General features: G+C 35.3%; 2 protein-coding genes across 5 annotated transcripts; one reads left to right on the top strand and one right to left on the bottom strand.

Annotated features, from left to right (window-relative positions):
- The first annotated feature begins 392 nt into the window (after positions 1–392).
- On the top strand, positions 393–15,105 carry LOC144474805 (uncharacterized). 3 transcript variants are annotated; one of them, XM_078190111.1, is made up of 7 exons: positions 393–552; positions 6,427–6,582; positions 8,260–8,360; positions 12,240–12,319; positions 13,193–13,477; positions 14,404–14,517; positions 14,645–15,105. In XM_078190111.1, exons 2-7 carry the CDS (start codon positions 6,458–6,460, stop codon positions 14,924–14,926), a joined length of 987 nt encoding a protein of 328 aa, XP_078046237.1. In that variant the 5' UTR covers positions 393–552; positions 6,427–6,457; the 3' UTR covers positions 14,927–15,105. The 3 variants fall into 3 exon arrangements, with proteins under 3 accessions (XP_078046237.1, XP_078046238.1, XP_078046239.1); XM_078190112.1 differs by lacking the exon at positions 393–552 and adding an exon at positions 5,728–6,114; XM_078190113.1 differs by lacking the exons at positions 393–552; positions 6,427–6,582 and adding an exon at positions 7,134–7,270.
- An 831-nt stretch (positions 15,106–15,936) lies between these two features.
- On the bottom strand, positions 15,937–22,613 carry Herc4 (HECT and RLD domain containing E3 ubiquitin ligase 4). Of its 2 annotated transcripts, none has more exons than XM_078190109.1 (18): positions 22,396–22,613; positions 20,995–21,190; positions 20,807–20,917; positions 20,602–20,730; positions 20,248–20,523; positions 20,023–20,174; positions 19,789–19,905; positions 19,449–19,718; positions 19,188–19,315; positions 18,915–19,083; positions 18,536–18,835; positions 18,266–18,448; positions 18,101–18,178; positions 17,846–18,031; positions 17,437–17,747; positions 17,206–17,355; positions 16,788–17,127; positions 15,937–16,703 (listed from the first exon to the last, which is right to left on the bottom strand). In XM_078190109.1, exons 2-18 carry the CDS (start codon positions 21,107–21,109, stop codon positions 16,551–16,553), a joined length of 3,168 nt encoding a protein of 1,055 aa, XP_078046235.1. In that variant the 5' UTR covers positions 21,110–21,190; positions 22,396–22,613; the 3' UTR covers positions 15,937–16,550. The 2 variants fall into 2 exon arrangements, with proteins under 2 accessions (XP_078046235.1, XP_078046236.1); XM_078190110.1 differs by having other exon boundaries at positions 18,101–18,175.
- Positions 22,614–22,737: the final 124 nt, after the last annotated feature.

The following is a 22,737-nucleotide window of genomic DNA, read 5'->3' as shown; positions in this document are numbered from 1 at the left end:
ATTTCATAAAATGTTATCAATTACGAACGCTGTTGGAGCAGAACGGACATCGCTACGCGTTCTCGAATAATTTTCTATTAATTTCGATGTCAGCTATCGATGCGCGACACTTTTTCTGCGAAATAATCGAATAAAATAAGGAAAAATTATGTAAGTTTGATTGCGTTCAAGTGTTCGCGGTTGGGGCCAAATAGTAACAAGCATTTCTATAAATTCTAGTGGTGCAGCGTGGTGTGAAACGGGACGAATTATTCTGGTGTCACGGTCAAGCAGTGCAGTCAGTTGGAGGGTGGTCAACAATTGTCCAAAAGAGAATTTCAGGAAGCGCAAAAACGAATTTCCCACATTTGCCAGGAAAGCTGTCGGATGTTGAGATTGGCGAGGGGTGGGGATCAAAAATAACTGAGCTACGAGGAAAGGAGAGCGATTCGACGGCTCTTCCGATTGGGAGGGGGTGCTTCTCTGTTGCTGGTACTCCGGTGCTTTCGCTTTTCCGAGTCCAGTGTGTTTCGCCACCCGAGAAACCCGCGTGCCTTGCGTTCGGACGTAAAGGTAGGTGTTCGTGGTTTGTGTTCGTCTTGTTTTTATACTGCACGCGTCTCCGACCATCTCCATCCAGCATCTCGGGGGATGACACGCGTTACGAACCAATACAAAACTATTCCGAAGTGTTTAACACTCGCGCGCGTCAAGGACGATACAATTCGTTTTCTTTATGCGCGCGTTATTGGACACCGTTCTCTTTTTTTACCATAACAGTTCTCAAGAAGAACTAGACAAACCATCGTGCTCGTCTCGAATTCGTTGAGCGTTCAAAGTGCAATTGGGAGTGTAATTATCTCGACACTTAACCCAAAGGAGACTCGATGTAATTTTCTTTTGAAATTATTGTCACGACATTTTTTCTAAGGAAAGCTCATCGTTTTATGATATTTTTAACATCAATTATATGAGCAGCTTCTTGCATTTTTAGCAGCTTATTGTCTTTTTGTATTTCATATACTTTGAAAGAGTGAGAGGTGAGATTGATTATAACTAGCGCACAATAGCGGTAATGTAGTAATTAGCGCAGATAGTTCAGCACAATTTTGCTGTTCACCTTGTTCGCGTTACAATTGTTTTCCTAGATATTTTTGAAAAGGATGGTTCAGTTAAGTTAGGGAGAGAGAGAGAGAGAGAGAGAGAGAGAGAGAGAGAGAGAGAGAACATACGCGGGCATGCTAATATAAATTTCAAGGTGATGACATTTCAAAGTATCGTGCAATGGATTTCATTGAAGCCCGTTCGAAATTTATCGCGGCTGTTAACATTTTCGGTTACGACGATGATGAATCATTTTATCTATAATAATTTTAGCCAGACGATTTTACCTGGCATCAATGACAATACGGTTCGCGCGTACTTCACGTGCCACATCCTCTTCTATTTCATAAAGATAATTGTCTAGGCAAGTCTGTTTAAAAAACCAAAATTGTTTCCATCCATTCGAGGTTTTAATAAAAACGATAAAAGCTCATTCAAATTTTTACCGAAAGATGTGAAAACTTGTTACAGCTATCAGAGTTTTGGTAATCGATTTATAACGGTCTACAATAGTATATAGTAACATTTCTTCAATGTTTTATCTTTGGACAAACAAACAAAATCGATAAACCAGAATTTCACATATTTTGATTCACTATACGGTATCGCTATGTATAAACTTCGGCCAAGCGCGGTTATCACACCGACTGAAGAGTATGCAAATATTAACGTTGGACTTGAAAAGATAACAAGTTACGTTTGGCATTTTTCTTTACCTCAAACTTCGGCAAACGGCTTTGCGTTCCGCTGCATGATATCAATAGAGCTTGAACACAAACGAGAATATTATTAATATATTGCTATTATACGATAAATGTATGTATGTTTGTATGTATCTCAACAGTTGTAGGGGTTCAGTCACCGAACATAAATTCCGCGGAGATTATACCGCGCAAATAAAGCGATGTATAAAAGGCGTGACATAAAAAACGAAGAACAGCTGCAAAAACGAATCCTGTTAACGGGGGTGGGAGTGTGGCGCGTACGAAAACTTTTTGATCCCTTGTATACGCCGACGTCCCGCGAGGATCGACCGTCGGAGATTTATTTTCCTTCCGCGTTACGCTTTATTTTCTCGAGAATGGCCTGCGTCCCTTTTCCCCCCACGAGCTCTCTCGACTTCTGCTGAAAGAGACTGTTGGTAATACGGGATTACGAAATCCTCTGGATGTATCAACAATTGTATATCCAGTTACGATTGGTTCACGAAGCGGTCGTTGGTAACTCTCCACCGAAACCGTTATCGACATTAGCAATGTTATCCGCGTCAGGATAGGGTCCACGACTTAGCTCGACATTGTTATATTTTTAATTTTTATATACCCGCAGAAAACGTATACTATATATATATATTTAAATAGAATAAACATTCCAGAAATGTATTGCATCGCAAAGAATAAAGTACGAAAATGTATAGTCCTTTTCATATCATAATTCCACTACAGTAAGTCGTGCCTACTAAAAATCTAATCGATCCAGTGAGAATTAAACACACTAATGATCCTTTTATTCTACCTTTTATTAACGTACATGTTACGATATTTTGTTGATTGTAAAATGAGTGTTGCGAATCGCATTTAACGATTGCTTCGGTTGTTCAGTTTTTTTTGCAAGATTTGCAATCTTTGAAACGGCATAGCATAGCTGGTCGTTATCGGTATTCAAATACAGTTTATTTTAGTAAGAAATGGTAAGGTCAATGTGAATCAGATAATACCGTATTACCATCTCTATTGTCGGTACTAATTGCAAGTAGATATAGTCGACAATGGACAGGCATGCGTAGTCACGTTTAAAAGCACGCACGGAAGTTTCATACCGAATTATTTTTCCATCTGTATTTACATGCACATTCTTTGTAATATTCTGTACCTAAAATTAATATATATTTATAATATAGTATAATTATAAATATATTATAATCTCGTATAATTAATGATAACACTGTTAGAAGCAATACTGTTATCACGAATTAAGTATTATTAGTAGACGAGGCAGCACCAAATGTACTTGATATCGATTGAGCAAGGGTTAACAACGTTTCGCAAGTACGTACTTCTAGTTGAGAACGCGTTGTTGTAACATTAAATCAGCCAACAACTATTATTATGACTACATATTATTAATAACTATTATATATTATTAAAGTGCGTCAGGAAACGTTATGAATATATTAGTCGAGAATCTTTGGCTGAAATTAAGTTTAAAAATTTGCTGCACGTTTCTGCTCAAGATGATATAAATTTAATTTTACTGTTCTTTATATAATTATTTCTATTAAACGTGTATTTATGTAGAATGAGCAGACTTAGTAGCAACTAGAAGCGACATACGTATTGTTTGGTATGCGGAAACGTTCATTCGCGATGCTTGCTGCATTCAACCTCGTCGAAAAGAGAACCGTGCAGTAATTTATATTCGATTATACGTCACACGTGGCAAACAAAACTACATCATCCAGCATTATTATTTCTAGTCGAGTGACGACAATACGCGATATTAGCAGACGCTTGAGGAAGCCAGTCGCGATACAAATTGTAGCCAAAAATTTTTAGCCGTGTTATTATTGCCGAAACATCCGTTATATTAAACTGAGCGATGACTTGCTCATTTATTTATTAATTCTTAACTATTCGGTATATAACAATAGCTGAATGACAACATATCTTGTAAAAGAACCAAGCGGTTGAAATCCTTGTTTCTTGAATATTATATTATATTATCAGTAGACTTTTCAGGCGGCAACTAAATGTCAGACGATGTATTAGTTTCACAGTTTGACAATTTCGCAGTTCCAATTTCACCCCTCTCGATTCACCCTTCCAATTTATTCCTAGTCAGAATCAAATTCTATTCTTTTGTCAGCAATATTTAAACATTAAAGATTCCTTTTTCTTTTCGCAGAAAGATCCGCGATCCATTTGCAAGAGTTATGCCAGTTTTCCTCGGTTTTGTAACTGTTATTCCAACCCCTGGTGCCCGTCGACCGGAAACGTGGAAGCATCGAAAAACGAAGCCGTGAAGCGCGCGCCTATCTTATGAAACTTTCGGATTCTATCTGACGCGTCCCTGCAGCCACCGGTAGTCTACCGCGGTTATTTTCGCTACGAAATTCCTCCGAATATACCTACATCGTCCGCAAAATCTTCTACATCTTCTCCCCTTCTACCTCATGACCCGAGAACCATCGTACTTCTGGGTCGTATTAGATTACAGCGGAATCGTGGATTCGACGGTTCCCGGAAACCCGGCCAAACCTTTCGAAAGATTCGCGCGACGATTAGTCTCGGAGATACGAGCCGTGTGGATCCGTGTTTTCGTGTGATCGTCCCTCATTTATGTAACGCGGATAATCTATTCCAAGTTTCATTGGTATTTGGACGGTGCTCGTGTTACAGGATCGTTGGAAATTCGAGGCACGTGCCAGCTCGAAAAAATAAAAAGAAAAAAGAAATTCTCTCCGATGTAACATTTGCAAACCTCTCCACGAGATCGATTCGAAGCGTTTCAATTCCTGCTTCTACTTTCTATCGGAAGTCGACGGAGAAAAACGGCGCGTAATTCGCGTTGCACTTTCATTCAATTAGTTGCAACATTCGGTCGAGTTCCCTTTTTTAAATGCTCCTTCCAAGAGGCGGACTTTAATCGTTATTGTATTGTAATAAAAATTTCTTTGTACCTACATTACGAATGTAGCGTATGTATGGGGCGTTGCGTAGACACTGTACGAATTATAAGTTTAGGCTTCGCTACACGTTGACAAATTTGTGGTACAAGTATGCACGAATCTGAAAAAGAACGGAGATTTTGTTTTCGATAAAAATCATGAAAAGATTATAGCAATAGTTTACGTATTTGTACAGGAACTCGTAGTTATTTTCGTGTTCCGAGCAGAAATAGTTGGACCAAGTACTTTACACTTGGAAGCCGATATAAAGGGGATCGGAGATGCGAGATTTTGTGTACGCACACACAGATACCATGATTAACGATGACTCACGAAATAGATCGGATGCTGTACAGTGACGAAGAACAAACAAGTCGGAGAAGTGGGTTACGAATCATCGTGCCGATGATGTCTCGGGATCGTTTATGAATGTTTGGTTATTCGATATACGAATCTGAGAGCCGGTCACTCGGCCGTTTCGCTTCGTTCTTCCGAAAACCGTGCCAAGAAATATGCTCGGGTATAAAGGAGACAAAAACAATGGAGCACTCTAACGAGACTTATTCAAATAGAAAAAGTCATTTTTCTTTTGCATCTTCATTATCTTCTCGGAAGTGTGACGCTGCGATTGCCAGCCGGGTCAACACGACTCGTTTCTAATTTCTTCTTTAGAAAGTGTTGCTGGTGTTTGTTAAGTTAAATTATAATAAATTAATTTTCCAATATATTACGGTTTCCTTGTATTCTATCGGCGATCACACGACGACCGGCAGACTTACGGTTGAATTAGGTATTACCTCCAATAAGAATGGCCTTCGATAATTCATTTTTCAGTTAAGGTTTCTTAAATAATGACACCGGAATAACCACCTGTGAGTCACACCGCCAGATAAGACATGCTACTTAAAAACAGTGTGCGCCTTCAATGTAACTTACATAAGATCGAAAATCGGTTTTCCTTCGCATCGTATTTTTTTTTACGCATTTGCTAAGACTGGAACTGTGAAACCAGTAAAAAATACTGGTATGTCAAGTACTCTTTTACGATCATTGAAATTGTAACAATGTTCCTACGTGAAATATTTTGGTAAACTTCTTTACTCGTAGCATATTTTATAATTATATTAATCGATACAGTGATAAGAATATAAGGATATAACAATATACTACTCTCATTAATTTTCCGAATTATTCTCGAGTTAGTCAGAACATGTAGCTACATGCAAGTAGCAATTAGTTTTTGGCAGTGCTCTGAAAGTCAAAGACGAAAGATTTGTTGCTGTCTCGGGATTAACGATCAACGACGTTGAATTAATGTTCGATTAGTCGAATGATTTGCACGAGATTATGCTCGGTTGCCAAAGGTAATTATACTAATTCCTTATTTGTTTGCGCCGTGCTGACCCCGTTTCTCGAAGGATATCGCGATACCCTTTGCGATAGTTTCGAGATAATCACGGATTCAAAGTTGCCAAAATCGCCGTCTATCCTCGCGTATTTAATGAGATGTATGTCTCGACGTGATTCATACCGAAATCGACTTACAGAGAAGAAAGGAAATATTTCTATGCTCTCTTTTAGGAGTTAATCAATTTTTAAATGTTAAACACGTAAGAATGAGCGGCTTTGAATATATTACAATTTTTCTAACGATCTAATTTTCTGTTATATTCTAGTGCCTGAGAACTAATCCGACAGAACGGCAATATGTCCACGCAAAGGGCAATGTTGGTGAACAAGCAGTTCAATTCGCCTATTAATCTGTATTCACCACAAACGATACAAGAAACATTGGACAGGCAGACACAAGTTTTGTCTAACGGTGCAGTCGGGTAAGTAAACTTTCTACAAAATTCTAGAAAATAAATAAAAATAGAAATATTAAATTACAGTAGATATCTATTAAATATCTACTATAATTCGTCATTTTTAAATTAAATTGTAATGAATTTTCATTAAACGTTTGACTCGTAGATCTTTGTGGACTTTTAAATTGTAGTAGATTTTTATAGAACCGTAAAAAGAGATGTCTGTGTCAGTAATTTGCGTTTTTGATAACACCGTTCGAATTAACGATCTCGAAAGCGTAAGAGGGTGGTCACCCTTTTCGAAGAAGGTAGCACCGTCTGGCTCTAGACACTCCAGAGAATCCATCGGCATAATTAGCCACCTTGCGCCGGTCCATTTTGCACCGGTTGTTTCGATGTGTTTGTATCGATTCCCGTTGGTCGAGCACAGCGATGTTGACCGGTTGCAGGTTGATGAATCAGCGATCTAGTCGTCATTGGGCGAGTCGACTGTTATTTTCAGAGGGCCGAATCACACGGGTTAGAAATAAACCCCGCTCGGAGGCTGGCCGTTGCGCAAAGCCCGCGAACGCTATCGTACTTGACTTAGTTTCGCGTTTGGTGGCCTCGGGGTTGCGTGGTTCACCGGCAGGTTCTCTTTGCGTGTCGCAGGACTTGCTTCCTTTCTCTCGCGTTCTCTTCCGCTCTTCGCCAAAATGCTCACCCAGACCAGGTGATTCTGAATTTACGATCTCGGGACATCCCCGTTGCGTCGCTTTGCTTCCGTTTTAATTGTTTAGTCGACGAGCTGTTTGACCCGTGTAAACAAACCCGTCCATCGTCCAACGCTGCACCCACTCGCTGTTAAATAAATTTCTAACGGGATACTAACAACTAATTCCTAATAACAGGATATCATTGGAACGTAACAAGTATCGTTGCACTGCATTTCCATAGTTCCCACTTATGCTTTCACGTAATTCCCACTGAACAATCTGTAACTAATATTATTATTGTTAAAGTGTCTCGCGAGTGATATAATGATTCATGCAAGTTTACTTGGGAAAACTAAAAAGTGTGGAACGTAGAACGCGATTATAGTATTCCAAATTCTGTGAATTGTTAATCTTGAACTGTACTAAAAAAATAGTAAAGTGAATCCTATATTTTCAACAATCAGAAGAGACATGTCTGGAACGTGTACAACAAAAGTGTACAACGAAGTTATTGATTTCATTTTCTATTTTATTTCTGTGTTCGCCATACGTTTACAAATTTCGCGAACGTTCCATCGGGCGTCAGAAAATCGGTCACATGTAACTGAGACCTCCGTTAACAAGATCGAACAAAAACGGAGATGAACTAACACTTGCATGAATTATAGTTACAGTTCTATGCATGCCATAAATTGTCCGAATACTTTAACAGTTGCTCACCGTGCGTATACATATACTGATATTTTGGCATCGGCGTTTCTCCGCTTCTCATCTGTCGCACGTAATGCTTAAGTAGCCCGCAACTATAAGGAAATACGTGTTTTACAACGGCGATGATGAAAACAGAAAATTAATGAACCAACAGTACCTAGCTTTCGCAAAAGGGTTGGACGCCTAGACGACTTTAGATTTGACTCAGATATTCTCTCGATATACGATAACGATAATCGTTAACGAAAGGGTTGTACGATAGAAAAGGAGTGACGAATCGGTGATTTTTTTTTAGGATCGACTTCAATCAGTTAGCCAAACCGGCGAACTTGCAGAACAGCGCGGTTCTACGGATGCTTGAAGAGGAAGAAGCCAGACAACGAAATGGCCAACCAAGTGAGTACTTGATGATATTACTTTCTATCTCCTTGATAACACCCGGACCTGCACACAATTAAAATATCATTTCCAATAACACATACTATCTTATTATATATTTATCGAACACAGTTTATACCGATACGCATGTTTGAAACACAAACATAACGAAGGAGTTTATTATATGAACTTATTTACAATCATTATTAAAAATGAGTATTGTATTTTTGAATATTCCTTTTCACAAACACGCAATAACATAAAGAATTATTTGGAAAATTGTCACTTAAAAACGTTTAATAATTTTGAAACCGAAGTCTGTAAAAAAGATCGACATTAAAGTATCCTTTTAAAAAAATAGTAGGAAAAAGAAACAGGGGGTCAGCTGTTTAATTTTTTACGTAGTACGAGTCGCGCAGCAATCGTTCTAATAAATTCTCGATTTAGCAGGGAAACATTATCACCCTTGCTTCGAACATTTGGCCGCGAGTCAAAATCGGGCTTGTCAAACAGACATCCCGCAGACAATGCAGAAACAATTCACAAGCGCAGAAAATTTGTACAACATTAACAGCTTCAATGGATCTTTTCAGCATGTTAATTAATAGGTGCTCCGACTGATTGCTTTATTAAAGAGAAACGGCTTGGGGGATGTTACATAGTTAGCAAGCAAGGACATGGATTGCTCGAACGGCGACTAATCAGAAGCTACGAAGACTAACAAGAGGCGAATCTCGTGCTGCAAACTGCTATCCTAAACCGAGGAAGACTAACACCGCTTTCAGAAAAGCTGGTTTGTGCTATCGACTAAGAGGTGAACGCTAACCCTTCGCTTGCACGAGACATGTAATTATCTAACACTTGAATTAATCTTAGAATGACATCACAATAAATACTAAAACAATAGTGTCACTCTAGGGTTAAAGCTACAGCTTGCTCTGTTTATTCCATGCATTTTTATTCACGTTTCTTTTGCTATTTGTATCTACGTCGTTCACGCTTTAATTCTTGTAGAAGTTTAATTAAAGCTACCGATACCTGTGGCAGTCAGATGAGATGGGAAGTTGGAGAGGAAATGTAAACGCAGGCCTTTTTGTCACCTGAGCATATTATATACTATGAGCGTAGTATATACCTATACTTGCTTCCGTCGCGTGTTTGCTTCAGTGTTCGACCACATTCTATTTCATCGGTGATTGTGTATCTCATTAGCATTACACAGTCATTATCAGTCATGATGCTGCAAACAAAAATGCTGAAGTGGTTAATCTTTCGGTCTATATTTACTAAGGCTTTTTTACTGTGCAAATTACAATAACATATATTATTATATAATATATATTTAAACTTGAGGGTGAAGCATAAAATATCTTTGTATATAACGAATACTGACGAGAAACTGCAAAATACCAGTCTGCTTGTGTTTGCACCTCGACAAATGGCAAATTAAAATGATCAAGTTCGACTTTGAAACCGTAAAACCATAAAATCATACAATCGCCTTTCTATTTCTACGTGTATGTACATAAAAGGGGGATTATCCGAATCGTCCCCCTACCTATTGCTATCATTCCCCACTTTTTGGACAGCAACCAAGGAAGCTCTAAAATCGGTAGCCAGGTCGTTTCTGCGATAATGAAAAGTGCAAGTGGCTTCGGGGTAGCGTTAGTTGTTGGCCAGTGTCCGTTTTGGCAAAGTCGATACCTTCTTCTTCTTCGTCCTCGCCGTAATCAAGTCTCGTCTTTTACAAAGTCGTGTGAATCTATGGTAGGTTCGCCCGATAAATCACATCGACGAGCAACAGAATTTTTACGAATCGTTCCGTATACGAGGATTTTATCGTGTCTATAATAAATAACGAGTGACACTATATACGATAACTGTGTGCGTGTTTGTGTGTAACATTAATTAAATGTGGACGAACCGTGCAAAGTATGTAAGGAAGCAATTTTTTCGCTTTGTATCGGACCCTATACAGAAAGGAGTCGTTTTGTACTTACGATGCAGAAATAAAAAAATTAAGTTGCAAAACTTCTGAGTGACTTTTATTATTTGAAGTTGCAGCTAGTGGCTTTCATCCTTTTTTCTCGGCAATACGATTTTCCATTGATTCGGTGAACGAAAAATAATATTTTGTTTACTCCGGCGAACGTTTCCGTGCCGCGTTAGCACCACTATAAAAAAAATTAACAATTATGCTTAACATAACAAAAATTTAAAGCAATATAAATTAAATTCATATTCCAATGTATGATAAATGAACTATATATATTGATAAATGAACTAGTTCAAGATTAAGTTTAGTTCTTTAAGAATTTAGTTGATAAGTTTGTAGCAGGAACTACAGAAGCGAGTGTGAAACAGAGGTGGTCGTAGGACGTATTCACCTGTCAGTTAGCCAATTGTATCGTGTCCATATACATGATTCATATTCAACAACTAATAAATAATTTAGGAAAGCTTTGACACTGTTTTTCGGTTTAAATCATCGCACCTGTTATTTCTACATTTCTCTAGAAAAACAACGAATCCTACAAGATTTGCATGTCTTTTTCTCTTATCAATCAAATGATATCTTCTGCTCTAACATATTTCTCGGTACGCTATATATATATATATAAATGATCGAAATCTCAAAAAAAATCGAAATCAAACCAAATTGTATCTACATTTCATTAAGTCGATGGCTAACGTTGACGTATCGAATAGGTAGTTGCGACGAGCAACGACACAACCAACCAAGTTCTATTCTATTTCGAAAACCATATTTTTGTTGCCATGGTCTCTCCGCGTTGATATCCAATATTCGAGGCTCGAAAAACCAAAGAATCTAAGAATACAGCGAGGTCGTACCGAAATCAAGCGAATTCTTCGGCAATAAACGCGTAAATATAAACTTGGCCGGTGGCACGCCCGCGGTGTACCGAAGTGAATAATAATTCGTTTTATTGACGCAATAACTACACTTTTCCACGGTTTCTTTCTATTAAACACGAGAAAACGAAACCTGATCTTCGGAACTAGCAGCCAACTAAGCCGACGCAAATATGTGATACGACTAAACAACAGCTGACTCGAACGATTTTTCGATTTATACTTTTATTCTTCGAACTTGTCACCCGTGAAATCGCGTTCTTCAATCTTTATTCGTAAACATAATCGAATATTGTGCTCGAGCATTTATTTTTAATTCGTAATTGTACTCGAAAATAAAAATGGATAATTAAGTAAAAATTAAACGTGATTTTAATTTTTTGTATGGTAATATTTAACATACACAGAATTTTCCTTTTCTATAACGTTTAAATGTTACCAATAGAAACTCTTTTGTCACAATGCTGACCATTGTAAATAATGTCGTCCACATTTATTTTTATCTAAATAATATGTGCAATGTGTAATATAATTGTCACCGAAATCGATGCAATAAAAGCATTTGGATACGATGTTTTTTTAAAGGAAAGAAGATACAATATTCGTGCTACATGTCGGGATCTAAAAATTCGCGTGGTCCGTTTATTTCGATCGAGTCATCGAGCCGCTCACACCATGCAATTCCTGTTCCGCTCTAGCTTATACATATAATACATTACATGCTGCGTAGGAGTGACATGTTATTTTTAAAAAATAGAAATACGTAAATCTCAGCCAGACACGTTACTTTCACGTTTTAAATTTCAGCGGATTTCAATATAAACTAGATTTTTTAAATGTCGCGAGCAACGATCTTTCTTGCAGAAAATAATACGAAAATACTTTTAGCACCACTATCGAATATATTTAAAATTGGAACTCATGAAAGTTAACTAAAGACAATCGATAAAATTTCATTTAGTAAGAAAATTTGTCTCTCGATATTAAAAATGGTGACTTATGAATTATTTAAACTGTTCACAGCTCTTAAACGAGTAGCTTGGCCGCCACCGCCAGAAGAACAGGACTACGAGTTTGTGGAACAAGGCCCCGTACAGGCGAAGGTAAATTCTTTATGTTGTTTAGCATAATCAAAATTATGTGTTTGAACAATATTTAGGATAATTAGTGAATGATAGCATGTCAATTTAAGCAATAGAAACAGACCAATCTGAAGTAGTCCATTTTTTAATCTTTTGTTCGAACTCGCTCTCCTAACTGCGATAAATATTTGTAGAATGTTATTCGATTTTTTAAATCCAAGCCAACTAAATAATTACTTAATTAGCGATACCATTGGAACGTCCTTGGATCAGATTTCAGAAAATGAATATCGTACCCTCGATACCATCTTGAAAAACCTTCTGCAAAAATAGAAATTTAGTTAAATTGCACGAGAAAATTGCCTATTGCAGAAAAGTATGTAAATAAAATCGATATAGCGATCCTTCACTTTTGTACAAACGGGACTTTTATATTTATGTGAGTTTGATACTTGTCGTATTGCTGTTTGCTCGTACCTTTACCGTCATAGACATTATTAGTGACAATGATACCCCTTTATGTTCATCTCGTCGTTTTCGTGTTGCGAATGAATGTCCTTTTCACATGCCTGCTGTAATACCGTACATTGCTGTATAAAATTCGTACATGCTTTTGGAAACCAGTGTACAAATTTCCAAAACTCTCGAAAATTAATGGCAGTGCTACAAGTCACGCCCCGCAGTGTATGTACAAGTTGTAACGCTTGACAATGCGGTTGACTACACTACTGTCGCTATCGAGGCGGATATACCGAGTCTGATTCCCTAAAGAAGAAGACGATTGAATTCAAAGGATATAAAAGAATGATGAAACTTGACCGAATTGAAAATACATCAAGTTGATCGTTCCGATACAGCATCTCCTATACAAAGCCTCTGTTTTCCCATAAAAAGACCCGTGGAATCGGTGAGTTCGCCTCGTACCAGAGCAGTCCCTCGTCAGGTTCATCACCTCAACCACCGTCGACGATCGCTCGTTCGTCGACGCAGAGTGCCGTCCCATCGTCCCCGTCACCGGTTAGTCCTGGTGGAACTCTACGACAACCTTCACACTTCCAACAGCAGCTTCTGCCGAAGGGTTGGGCACCTGTAACGCCTCCTGCGACGTCCCCGATATTGCAGCAACCGATTCATCCGGTCTCCTGGTCAAATCAGCAACAACAGAACCAACGACCGCAGGTAAGTCGCAAAAGCATAGGTGTCGAACTCAAATTGCTACACGCGTTACACGTATGCAAACACAGAGGGCGGAACGCTTGTAAGCGCAAGGTCATCTAAATATTTTGATAATTACATACTTCCAAAGAGTAGACCAAATATGACCATGAAAACTTTACCTTGGAGAAAAAATATACTTGTTGGTCTTCGTATGTAAACAAGTTCTTATTATCTTGGTGTAAAAAGATATTTAGGCGGCTTTACGTAGGTGAACCATCCCGAGATATCTCAAATTTTTAATACGACACATATTTGCATTAGCTCAATTTATGTTTAATTTATCATTTAGACAATTTATTATTATAGAATTTGAAAAAGCAAAATATATATATATAATTCTATTAGAGTTTTCTAGTTTTTGTTCTGTGAACTTAATCGATATGTAAAACAAGCTGCTCGTAACATTGTTTTTAAGGAGTAGATTTATCTAAGAATATGATTAAACTGTTATTGAAATCGACACCTATGCATATACAGAGTTTAATCCATAAGTAACGTCACTTTAGAACTCATTGCTGAAATATCTTAAAGCTATAATAACAGAGACGCATTATTTCAAATCGCTGTCCTAGAAAATAATCTAATGTGTATTAAAAATTATTTGAAAACAGGGAATTCAGTCATTGGTGCCAGATTTGATGCAATAAATGACATTACTTATGGTTTAATCGAAATTTTTAAAAATTCAGTCTACAGGTGGATAACTTCAACAAGGTGATAACAAGAAGTTGTTACATTTTCAAATTTTTTTCTGTGTTCCTCCCCCTTTATCCTGGATCGAGTGTGTAGTCAACGGCTGTACATTACGAAGACCTAAGAATTCTTTTTCTAAGCTTGGGAATTATATCATAATTAAAAGATACACTTGATTGTATTGTTGATTGCAGCAACAACAACAAGATTTTTATTCGTCACAACGACAATCACAAAATCCAACCCCCGTTGCGTTCGAAGCACCACCATCCACAATCATACTTCGTCCGGAGCCTCCAATCTCGCAGGTTTGAATCAGATTCTTTTCTTAAACTATACAACTTCTCGTAATAAAAAACTACTAAGTTTCATAACTTCAAAATGTTGCTAAAAGAACTGATATTAATCGTTGCTATGTTTAAATAATTCTTTCAGGCACCAGCTCCAGTTTACCAAGCACAACCTGCCGCAACTAAGGCTCCAGTTAGTGGAAACATGAGAGGAGACCTAAAGTGGCCACCACAATCAGTGAAAGCTCAAACAGAAGCTGAAAACAAAGCCAGAATGGATTTAGCGAAAGGACCTGCAGTCAGACCTCGTAGAGTACACAAGGACTACAGCGGTTTCTTTGCTCAACATGCCTTAAACAGCTCATACCCTGGTTACCGAGCTCCACCAGGCACTCAATATTTCACCCCTTCCTACCAGCAGCATTAGCGAATCTTGCTTGAAGATTATCTACTTCCTTCTAAATGTCCTGAGACTGACACTTTGTAATGAGTATTTGGAGTCTTTTAATTTAAATGTATGTGAAAATTAATCGAAATTTTATTTGTGGTGAGGTATGGAGATTTTGTATGGTAAACATGTAAAATTAAAGGGATCTGTATCATCTATACAGATATCAGACTTTATTTTATTCGAAATTTGTCAAAAATGTTATTTATTTTTAATCTCTTTATTAATATATCTAAAATTTCAAGATCTGTATGAATATTTTTCTCTCATCACACATATATGTATAATATTCAATACAAAATCACTCAGGACTGTTCTCGTTGGATTTCGAAATTTGTACATTAAAAAGAAAGAATAAAACCAAGCGAATGAACGACTAACATTATATATATATATATATATATATTTTTTTGTATATATATATATAATATATTATATATTTAATACCTTTTAATTAGGATTATTATTATATGTATAGGACTTAGGACTACACATGGATTACAGGGTACGTGTTCTTGCTCTTTCAGTTCTTTGTCCAAAATTAGCTTTATACTTTCACGAGATATAATTTTTAAGGTTCTTAGAATGTTTTTTGTTCGAATTTCGAATTTCAACAATAACTTGTATATACTGAGACTGATCAAATAATTGCTTTTTATTAAACGCTAATCAGTAATGTAGCATTACAAACTGTTATCGTGCACTTGTTTTGAATTTAACGTTAAACATACTATTGTGGCAAAAAGATTATCTCGTGGAAGAGTGGAATAAAATATAAATACGAATTTTAACGAACTGTTACGACTGTACAAGCAAAAGCAATCAAACGAATAACGAAAATCGAATAAAAATTACGAAAAATTATATCGAAGTAAGTTTTGTAAAACGATTCGACCACTACATGTTCATAAAATAACTAACAGAACATTTTTAAAAATGTAACATATTGATGTGTATAAATAAAGGATACTTACAAATTAAAAAATCAGTTAGCTTTCTTCATAATTAATTTACTTTATGAATAATTGTACAAAATCGGTGTATGCATTAACAATGTATAGATCCTTCTCTAATATTCCTAGAATATTCAACACGTTCAAAAAATTATATTTGTCATTTGCTCGAAGTCTGATTATTGGTGAACGAAACTAAAAAAACTATGTTTGTTTACTTGTTAATACATAGATGCTAAGAGATAACCACTTTCCAACTCCAATAGTCCAACTTCTTAAATAAAATAAAAATATTTATGTTGCACGTATCATTTTCTTTGCTGAAAATAACATGTTATTTATATCTTACACGAAGTCATCTTTGATTATATTTTAGGTACTAAGAAATTTCCCTAAGTTCGTCTGGTTATCAATGCCAGTTGTAGAATTACATTAATATAAAGCCTAAGTTATCAAAATAAATTGTTGACTGATTTTTCTAAATATTTAAGTAGATCTGCATCTAAATAACTCGGACGTGCATAATACTCTCGTTTTCGAACAAAAATAATATAATAAGAAAATGGAATGCGGATAATATAAATCCATCGATTGTTTCCTTTTTATCTAATATTATGCACGTCTTCTATAAATAAAATATAACCAAAATTTCAAACTAAAGAAAACCCGTGGGTTTGTTGTATGGCTTGCTGTAATTTGTAACGTAGTCTCTCCTTGGTTTGGTACCGTGGAAGATCAAGTAAATTAAAACATGTGTGAGCAACCGGTAACATACGTTCATCATTAATTGGTTGAATTATAATCTGCAATAAATAAATAATTATTTTATTAAAAAATTATTTAAAAGATATAATAGAAATATATGACGTATAAGTTGAATTATTTACCGGAATTGCCTTCATGCCTTGTATAGGAATTCTATCACTTCCAGTTAAAAATAATAAGAACTTTTTCTTTTCTTCTAATGGCAATTCCCGAAACACTTGCCAGAACAGTACTATGGTAGGATCACTTCTAGAATAACCTTCTTTATACGTCGTATTTTTCTCCAGCTCTTCCCAATCATAATCTTCATTCCCTACTATCACAGCCATCAATTCAGTACCATGAAATATTTCTAATACTCGACCACCACAAACTTTATGAAATCCTTTGTAAAATGCCTGAAAGTGAGCTTCTACTGACTTATTTAGTACGTAATCCTCATATAACTCAACGAACTGATTTCTATGCAAGAACAATAATATTATCAAAACTGAAATCAAGAAAAAAGGAATAAAATACATAAAAAGAAAATCAACATACTTATTTTGAAGTGTAACAGGAACTTTACTACCGCCTGGTACAAGTTCATATATCCTTTTTTCACCATATGCCTCTCTAACTACTTCAAAGTTCAAGCAAAAAACTTCTTCAAAGTCAGATTCTTGATAATCTAGAATACTTTGCATACTCCTAAAATAAGATTTATAATTTCATTACATATTGTAATAATTGATTTTAAAAAGACAAATTTTTAATTTAGTTATACCGTACCGATACAGGGTCGGCGACATTTCTTTTATATCAATTAATGAAACCGGCTCCTGTAATAGTTTCTTATACAAAGCCAGCGGGAACGGGAGGTCAATAATAATGAAATTGTAAATCACCAATCCACAAAGAATACCGATTAAAAAATACATGTTTTCATCCTCAAATGAATCTTCACTGAACCAAATCACTCTCGTCTCATCATATTGCTTGAACATACCATATTTGGGATCTAAAATTTCTCTTAACAAAAGCATAAAAAATTCTTTCCTGACACCACCTTGGTCCTCTGCTTCCTCCCCATGAAATTTCACCTATTAATATAATGATTGTAATAATTTACTTACAATTAAATGTGTAATAAATTTTGCCAAAACAGAAAGATATACTATCTAACAATCATAATACTTACGCGAAGAGGTTTCTTTAGGTCATTGGAATCATAGTGAGATAATTCAGTCAGAGTATCCCCAACTATTTTGTCACGTGAAACATTTAATATTAAAAATTGCATATGAAATATTGCATCTACAGCAAATGGATTGAAAAACCTATTCATTGCTGCTCGAGTAGTAGCTTCAGTTACTGCCGATTCCATCTGATGTAAAGAATAACCATTTAAATTATTGATAAAAAAAGTGAAAAAGGAAATTAATATAGATTATACCTGAATGGCCTGATCTGTTTCAAGTAATATAATCTTGGCTTGAGCATCAAGAAGAAAAGGATAGCGACAAAACACCTTCTGAGATTAAGAAAAATTTTATCAATTTTCAAGAAACTGTTAGTTGTAAATGGATAAAATTTAAATTATATTGTGTATATAACATACAGAAGAGTGCTCTTCTGAAATCCACTTTACGTAGTCGCTTTTAATATCTATAAAATCTACTAATTCTGGCAAATGAAATGTAGAATAAGGCACTATGTTACCTTCTTCGCCCTGATTGTTTATAGTATTTAATAAACTTAACAGATCTAATACAAGTTGAAACGTCAAGTCCCACAGTACACCCTATAAACAAAATTGAAGTAACATAATACCACAGAAGTGCATAACCTGTAATGTGTAACATATTCTGGAACTAACAAAGTAAATTACCTTATTTGGAGTAGACTGTTTCACGTAATGCAAAACAACGGCTTTGTTAATTCTGACTAATCTCTCAAAATAATGTGACGGCGCTCTTGTCCACCACAGACTTATTATTAGAAGGACCTCTCGCTTTAACGTTAAAACAGCCCGACAGTATGATTTATGTAATATATTACAGTTAAGGGGATTTACAAAACCATGATACAAAGGTAATATTAAGAAGATTCTCAAAGACTCCACACAATGTATTTTGGGTGATGAACTAACAAAGGAAGGCATCAAGCTGTCTGATATGCAAGTATATATCTGAAGAGAGAATAAATAATCTGTTGTAAATTAAATTTTCTATGTATTTAAGTCTCGTAAAACTGAGTTTCTAATATACCAGTTCTTGTATCGTAGAGTTATCCAATTCTCTAATGATCCCAAATAATCTACTTGCTTCATCAAGATTAAGTCCGTGATGATTAACAGAACATCCATAATGAGTATCATTGTTAAGCAAAAACGATCCATTTATACAGGCTTGACTTTTGAATACGGTTTCCAAATACCTATAATTTTGACATCACTTTTAGTCGTTATTTAAATAATTCTAGAAAGATGATGGCACTCCCAGATACTTCAAGCAATCTTAGGTACTAACTTTTCTACTCACGTCATAAGTTCATGATCAAGAGATGAGTTCGGTGGAATTCGTTGACATGCTAACAATTGATCTTCAGTTACTTCAAGAATTTTATAAGATGATTCTAGTTTTCTACAATCATCTGCCTGTATGTTATCCTGCATAAGTTTCAATATATATCATATAAATTACACTGTTGCTAATACTTTTATCTCATTAAATACTATACATTTTTTAATAATTGTTTAGTAATTAACATCCTATTAATACTCTACAAAATTGTACACCGACCTTTTGTGAAACTACTGTCGCAAAACAATGATTGCCGCCAGTAGAAATATGTTTAACAATGCAATCATCCAGTTTACAGGAATTCATCTCTTTGTCTTCATCCATTGTCGCAGTACCATTTGGCACAGACCATGGCCCCTCTAACACTTGTGGTGAATCTGCACTACGAGCAACGCCATTACCTAATTGCCCTGCTCCTCCTAAGCCCCACACATAAACTCTACCTTGCGATGGTACTAATGCCAGTGTATGCTGTTTTCCGCACGAGATCTTTAAATCAAGTATTTGCAAATGATACATATAAAATATTTGAAACTTTTCTCTTCATTATTATCAATACCTGTGTAACTACGCTACCCATCAGCTCCATAACTTGACGTGGTAAAATTTCATTTGTACTGTTTCCATGTCCTAACTGACCATACATTCCTGCACCACAAGTGAATACCCCCCCATCCTAAAATACATTTATATACAGAATATCTTAAGATTATCTTCTGTATATTCTGTGTTCTTAAATATATCTTATTTAATGGTATTTATACAATTTAATAATAATAACCGAAGTACTTACAATTGTTAAAAATGTAGAAAACTCTTCACCACAGGCTGCATAACACACCTTTGTATTTCTTAATGTTCCTAACTGACATGGAACATTTCTGTCCCGTGTATCATTTAAACCCAACTGTCCGAATGTATTTTTACCCCATCCAAATACAGCACCTATAAAAAGATTTATTCATAAAGTCATCTAATAAGTTCACACAATTATTTGCGTTTGTATTCATTGTATTACCTGACTTAGATATAGCTATACTGTGGTATCCTCCACAGGCAATATGAGCAATAGGAATACCATTTAAACCATTAATAAGTTGAGGTTTCATTTCACTCTTAACTTCATAATCTAATCCAAGTTGACCTTCATTATTAGAACCCCAACTGTATAATTCACCATTATTTGTCAATGCAAGTGTATGTTTCATACCACAAGCTACTTGCACAATTACGTATAAACCTAGAGCTTTTACCATACGTGGTTTACATTTCTTAATAACTTTTGCATTTATACCTAAATTTAAATTACAATAAACACTGTTACAGCTGTTTAGAAATTTTCTAAAGAATTATACAATAACTTTCTTAATACCTAATTGACCATCTGCATTATAGCCCCAACAGAATAACTGGCCCCATTCATTTATTGCTAATGCATGATGAGCTCCACACGTTATTCTCTTAAATACTAATGCCTCTAAGCCAGGGGCATCAATCAATTCTAAAAATATAACAATTTTTGTGAGATAACAGAAAATTAACATATCAATTCATATTATTTATTTTCTGGTACTTACGCAATCTTGTCGTTCCTTTCCTGTGACCAAGTTGACCATAATCATTATTACCACATGAATACAATCGTCCATCTTGGGTAACAACTACAGTAAAGTTCTCACCACAGGCAACTGCATAAAAATTATACTAAAATGCGTGACATTTGTGGAAGCACTTAAATATGTTTTATTTTTTAACTAACTCTTACTTTGTACAACTTCTGCAGCTTTTGTAAAGTCAACTTCTCGAGGAGTTAAAATATTTTCTTCTTCTATTCCTCCCAAGCCCAGTTCCCCATATATAGTGCTTCCCCAGCAAAACATATCTCTGGTAAATTTTTTAAATGAACTTTCCACTGCTATAGAAGACTCATGAACCAAGCATCGTTTTTTTGTCCAGTTTTCCTATATAAATAACAACATAAAAGCAAGATAAAATCCATTTACTTGTTAGAATTGTATAATTTTGCTGTATTGAAAATTACAATCATAATATCTGTTCACTACTGTGTAAAAATAATAAACAAATTATTTCATTAAGCAAATTTTGATAAGTTTTAAACTATTTTGGATAGTATCCTGTGTAGCCAACAGAACTCACAGATGAATCAAGATTACTGTATCACTAACTCTGTTAATTTACATAATCAACTATTTAAATTTACATAATGAATAAAGTAAATGAAATAAATAACATTATGTTCTAATAAATTAGAAATGAAAATGAAATAAAAAGCAAAATATAATAAATGATGAAGAAGACATGAGGCAAAGATAGAAAGTGGAAACTCAGAGGAGTTTTCTCTGAGCTTCTGGAAATATCAGAGGACACAAACAATAAAATAAAAAAGGTGACCTCATGCCGTTATGTTTTCTTTGTCTAGTCCGTTACACATTGTATATTAACATTCCAATGAAAGGTAAATTAATTCCAGAAAATAAGATCCAAGCTTACATACATACTATTTCAATTCTATAGCAAAGTAATGAGTATTTGAGATGATTTTTGTATAAAAATATGTATTAGTGACTAACCATATTTTTTCTGTTTCTCTCAAGATTGCATCAGATGTGTGGATAGGGCATGCTATTTATGAAAAACACGTGAAATGTCCTAGAAATAACGTTCTTCGTAATAATTTGATACACTGTTCAATATTTGTTACCGAGAAATTATAATATATAAATACTGATTAAGAAAAGAACATTATTTTTTTATGTTAACATTTCTCCACATGTTTTATAAATATATCTGTTTATATGAAGTAAATTTATACCAGACTAAATGCATACTAGAAGAGATAATCTTTTTTACCGTTTTTAATAAAAATCAGAAACATTATCTGAACGTAATGATGACATTGCGATAAATTATCATTGTACCTGTTTAAACTGTCATAAACAAAATTTCAACGAATTAGGTTAAAAAAAAAACAAAGAGAATTTGAATAACTTGGAACGTGAACGTATTTAATGAAGACATAACAGACTGACAAAGAAAGTACGAACTAAAAAGTGAAGCGAAGTGAATTTCATTTGTTAATGGAACAATATTTATATTTCGTACGCAAACATACTCAACAGCTAATACGGTTTTGCTTGTTACTTACATTTCCCAAAGTTACAATACTTATTGAAAGGACAGTGCTTTAGGACAGGTGCTAGAACAAGTAAAATTTCGTTTCTAACACAGTATGATTCCTTTGTTACGAGAAATATAACTTTTCGATATTAAGGATACAGACATTAGTTCAGGGTGATTGGATTACTATACAACGGTCTTACGAGCAAAAAATACGAATCTGACAACACTGTAAACGCGCAATTTAGTCTAGCTGTTCCTGATGGAAGCTAAAATTTATGTAGAGGCATCTAGCGGAATCACACGTAAGATCACCCGCGCGACTTTAATTTCGCCAAGTTGCACTATAATTTTCTGAACTGATAAGTGC

Source organism: Augochlora pura, chromosome 9, assembly GCF_028453695.1.
Source record: "Augochlora pura isolate Apur16 chromosome 9, APUR_v2.2.1, whole genome shotgun sequence".
In the NCBI taxonomy this organism is placed as follows: domain Eukaryota; kingdom Metazoa; phylum Arthropoda; class Insecta; order Hymenoptera; family Halictidae; genus Augochlora; species Augochlora pura.
Note: the sequence above shows the minus strand (reverse complement) of the source record. Positions and strands in the feature narration are given on the sequence as shown.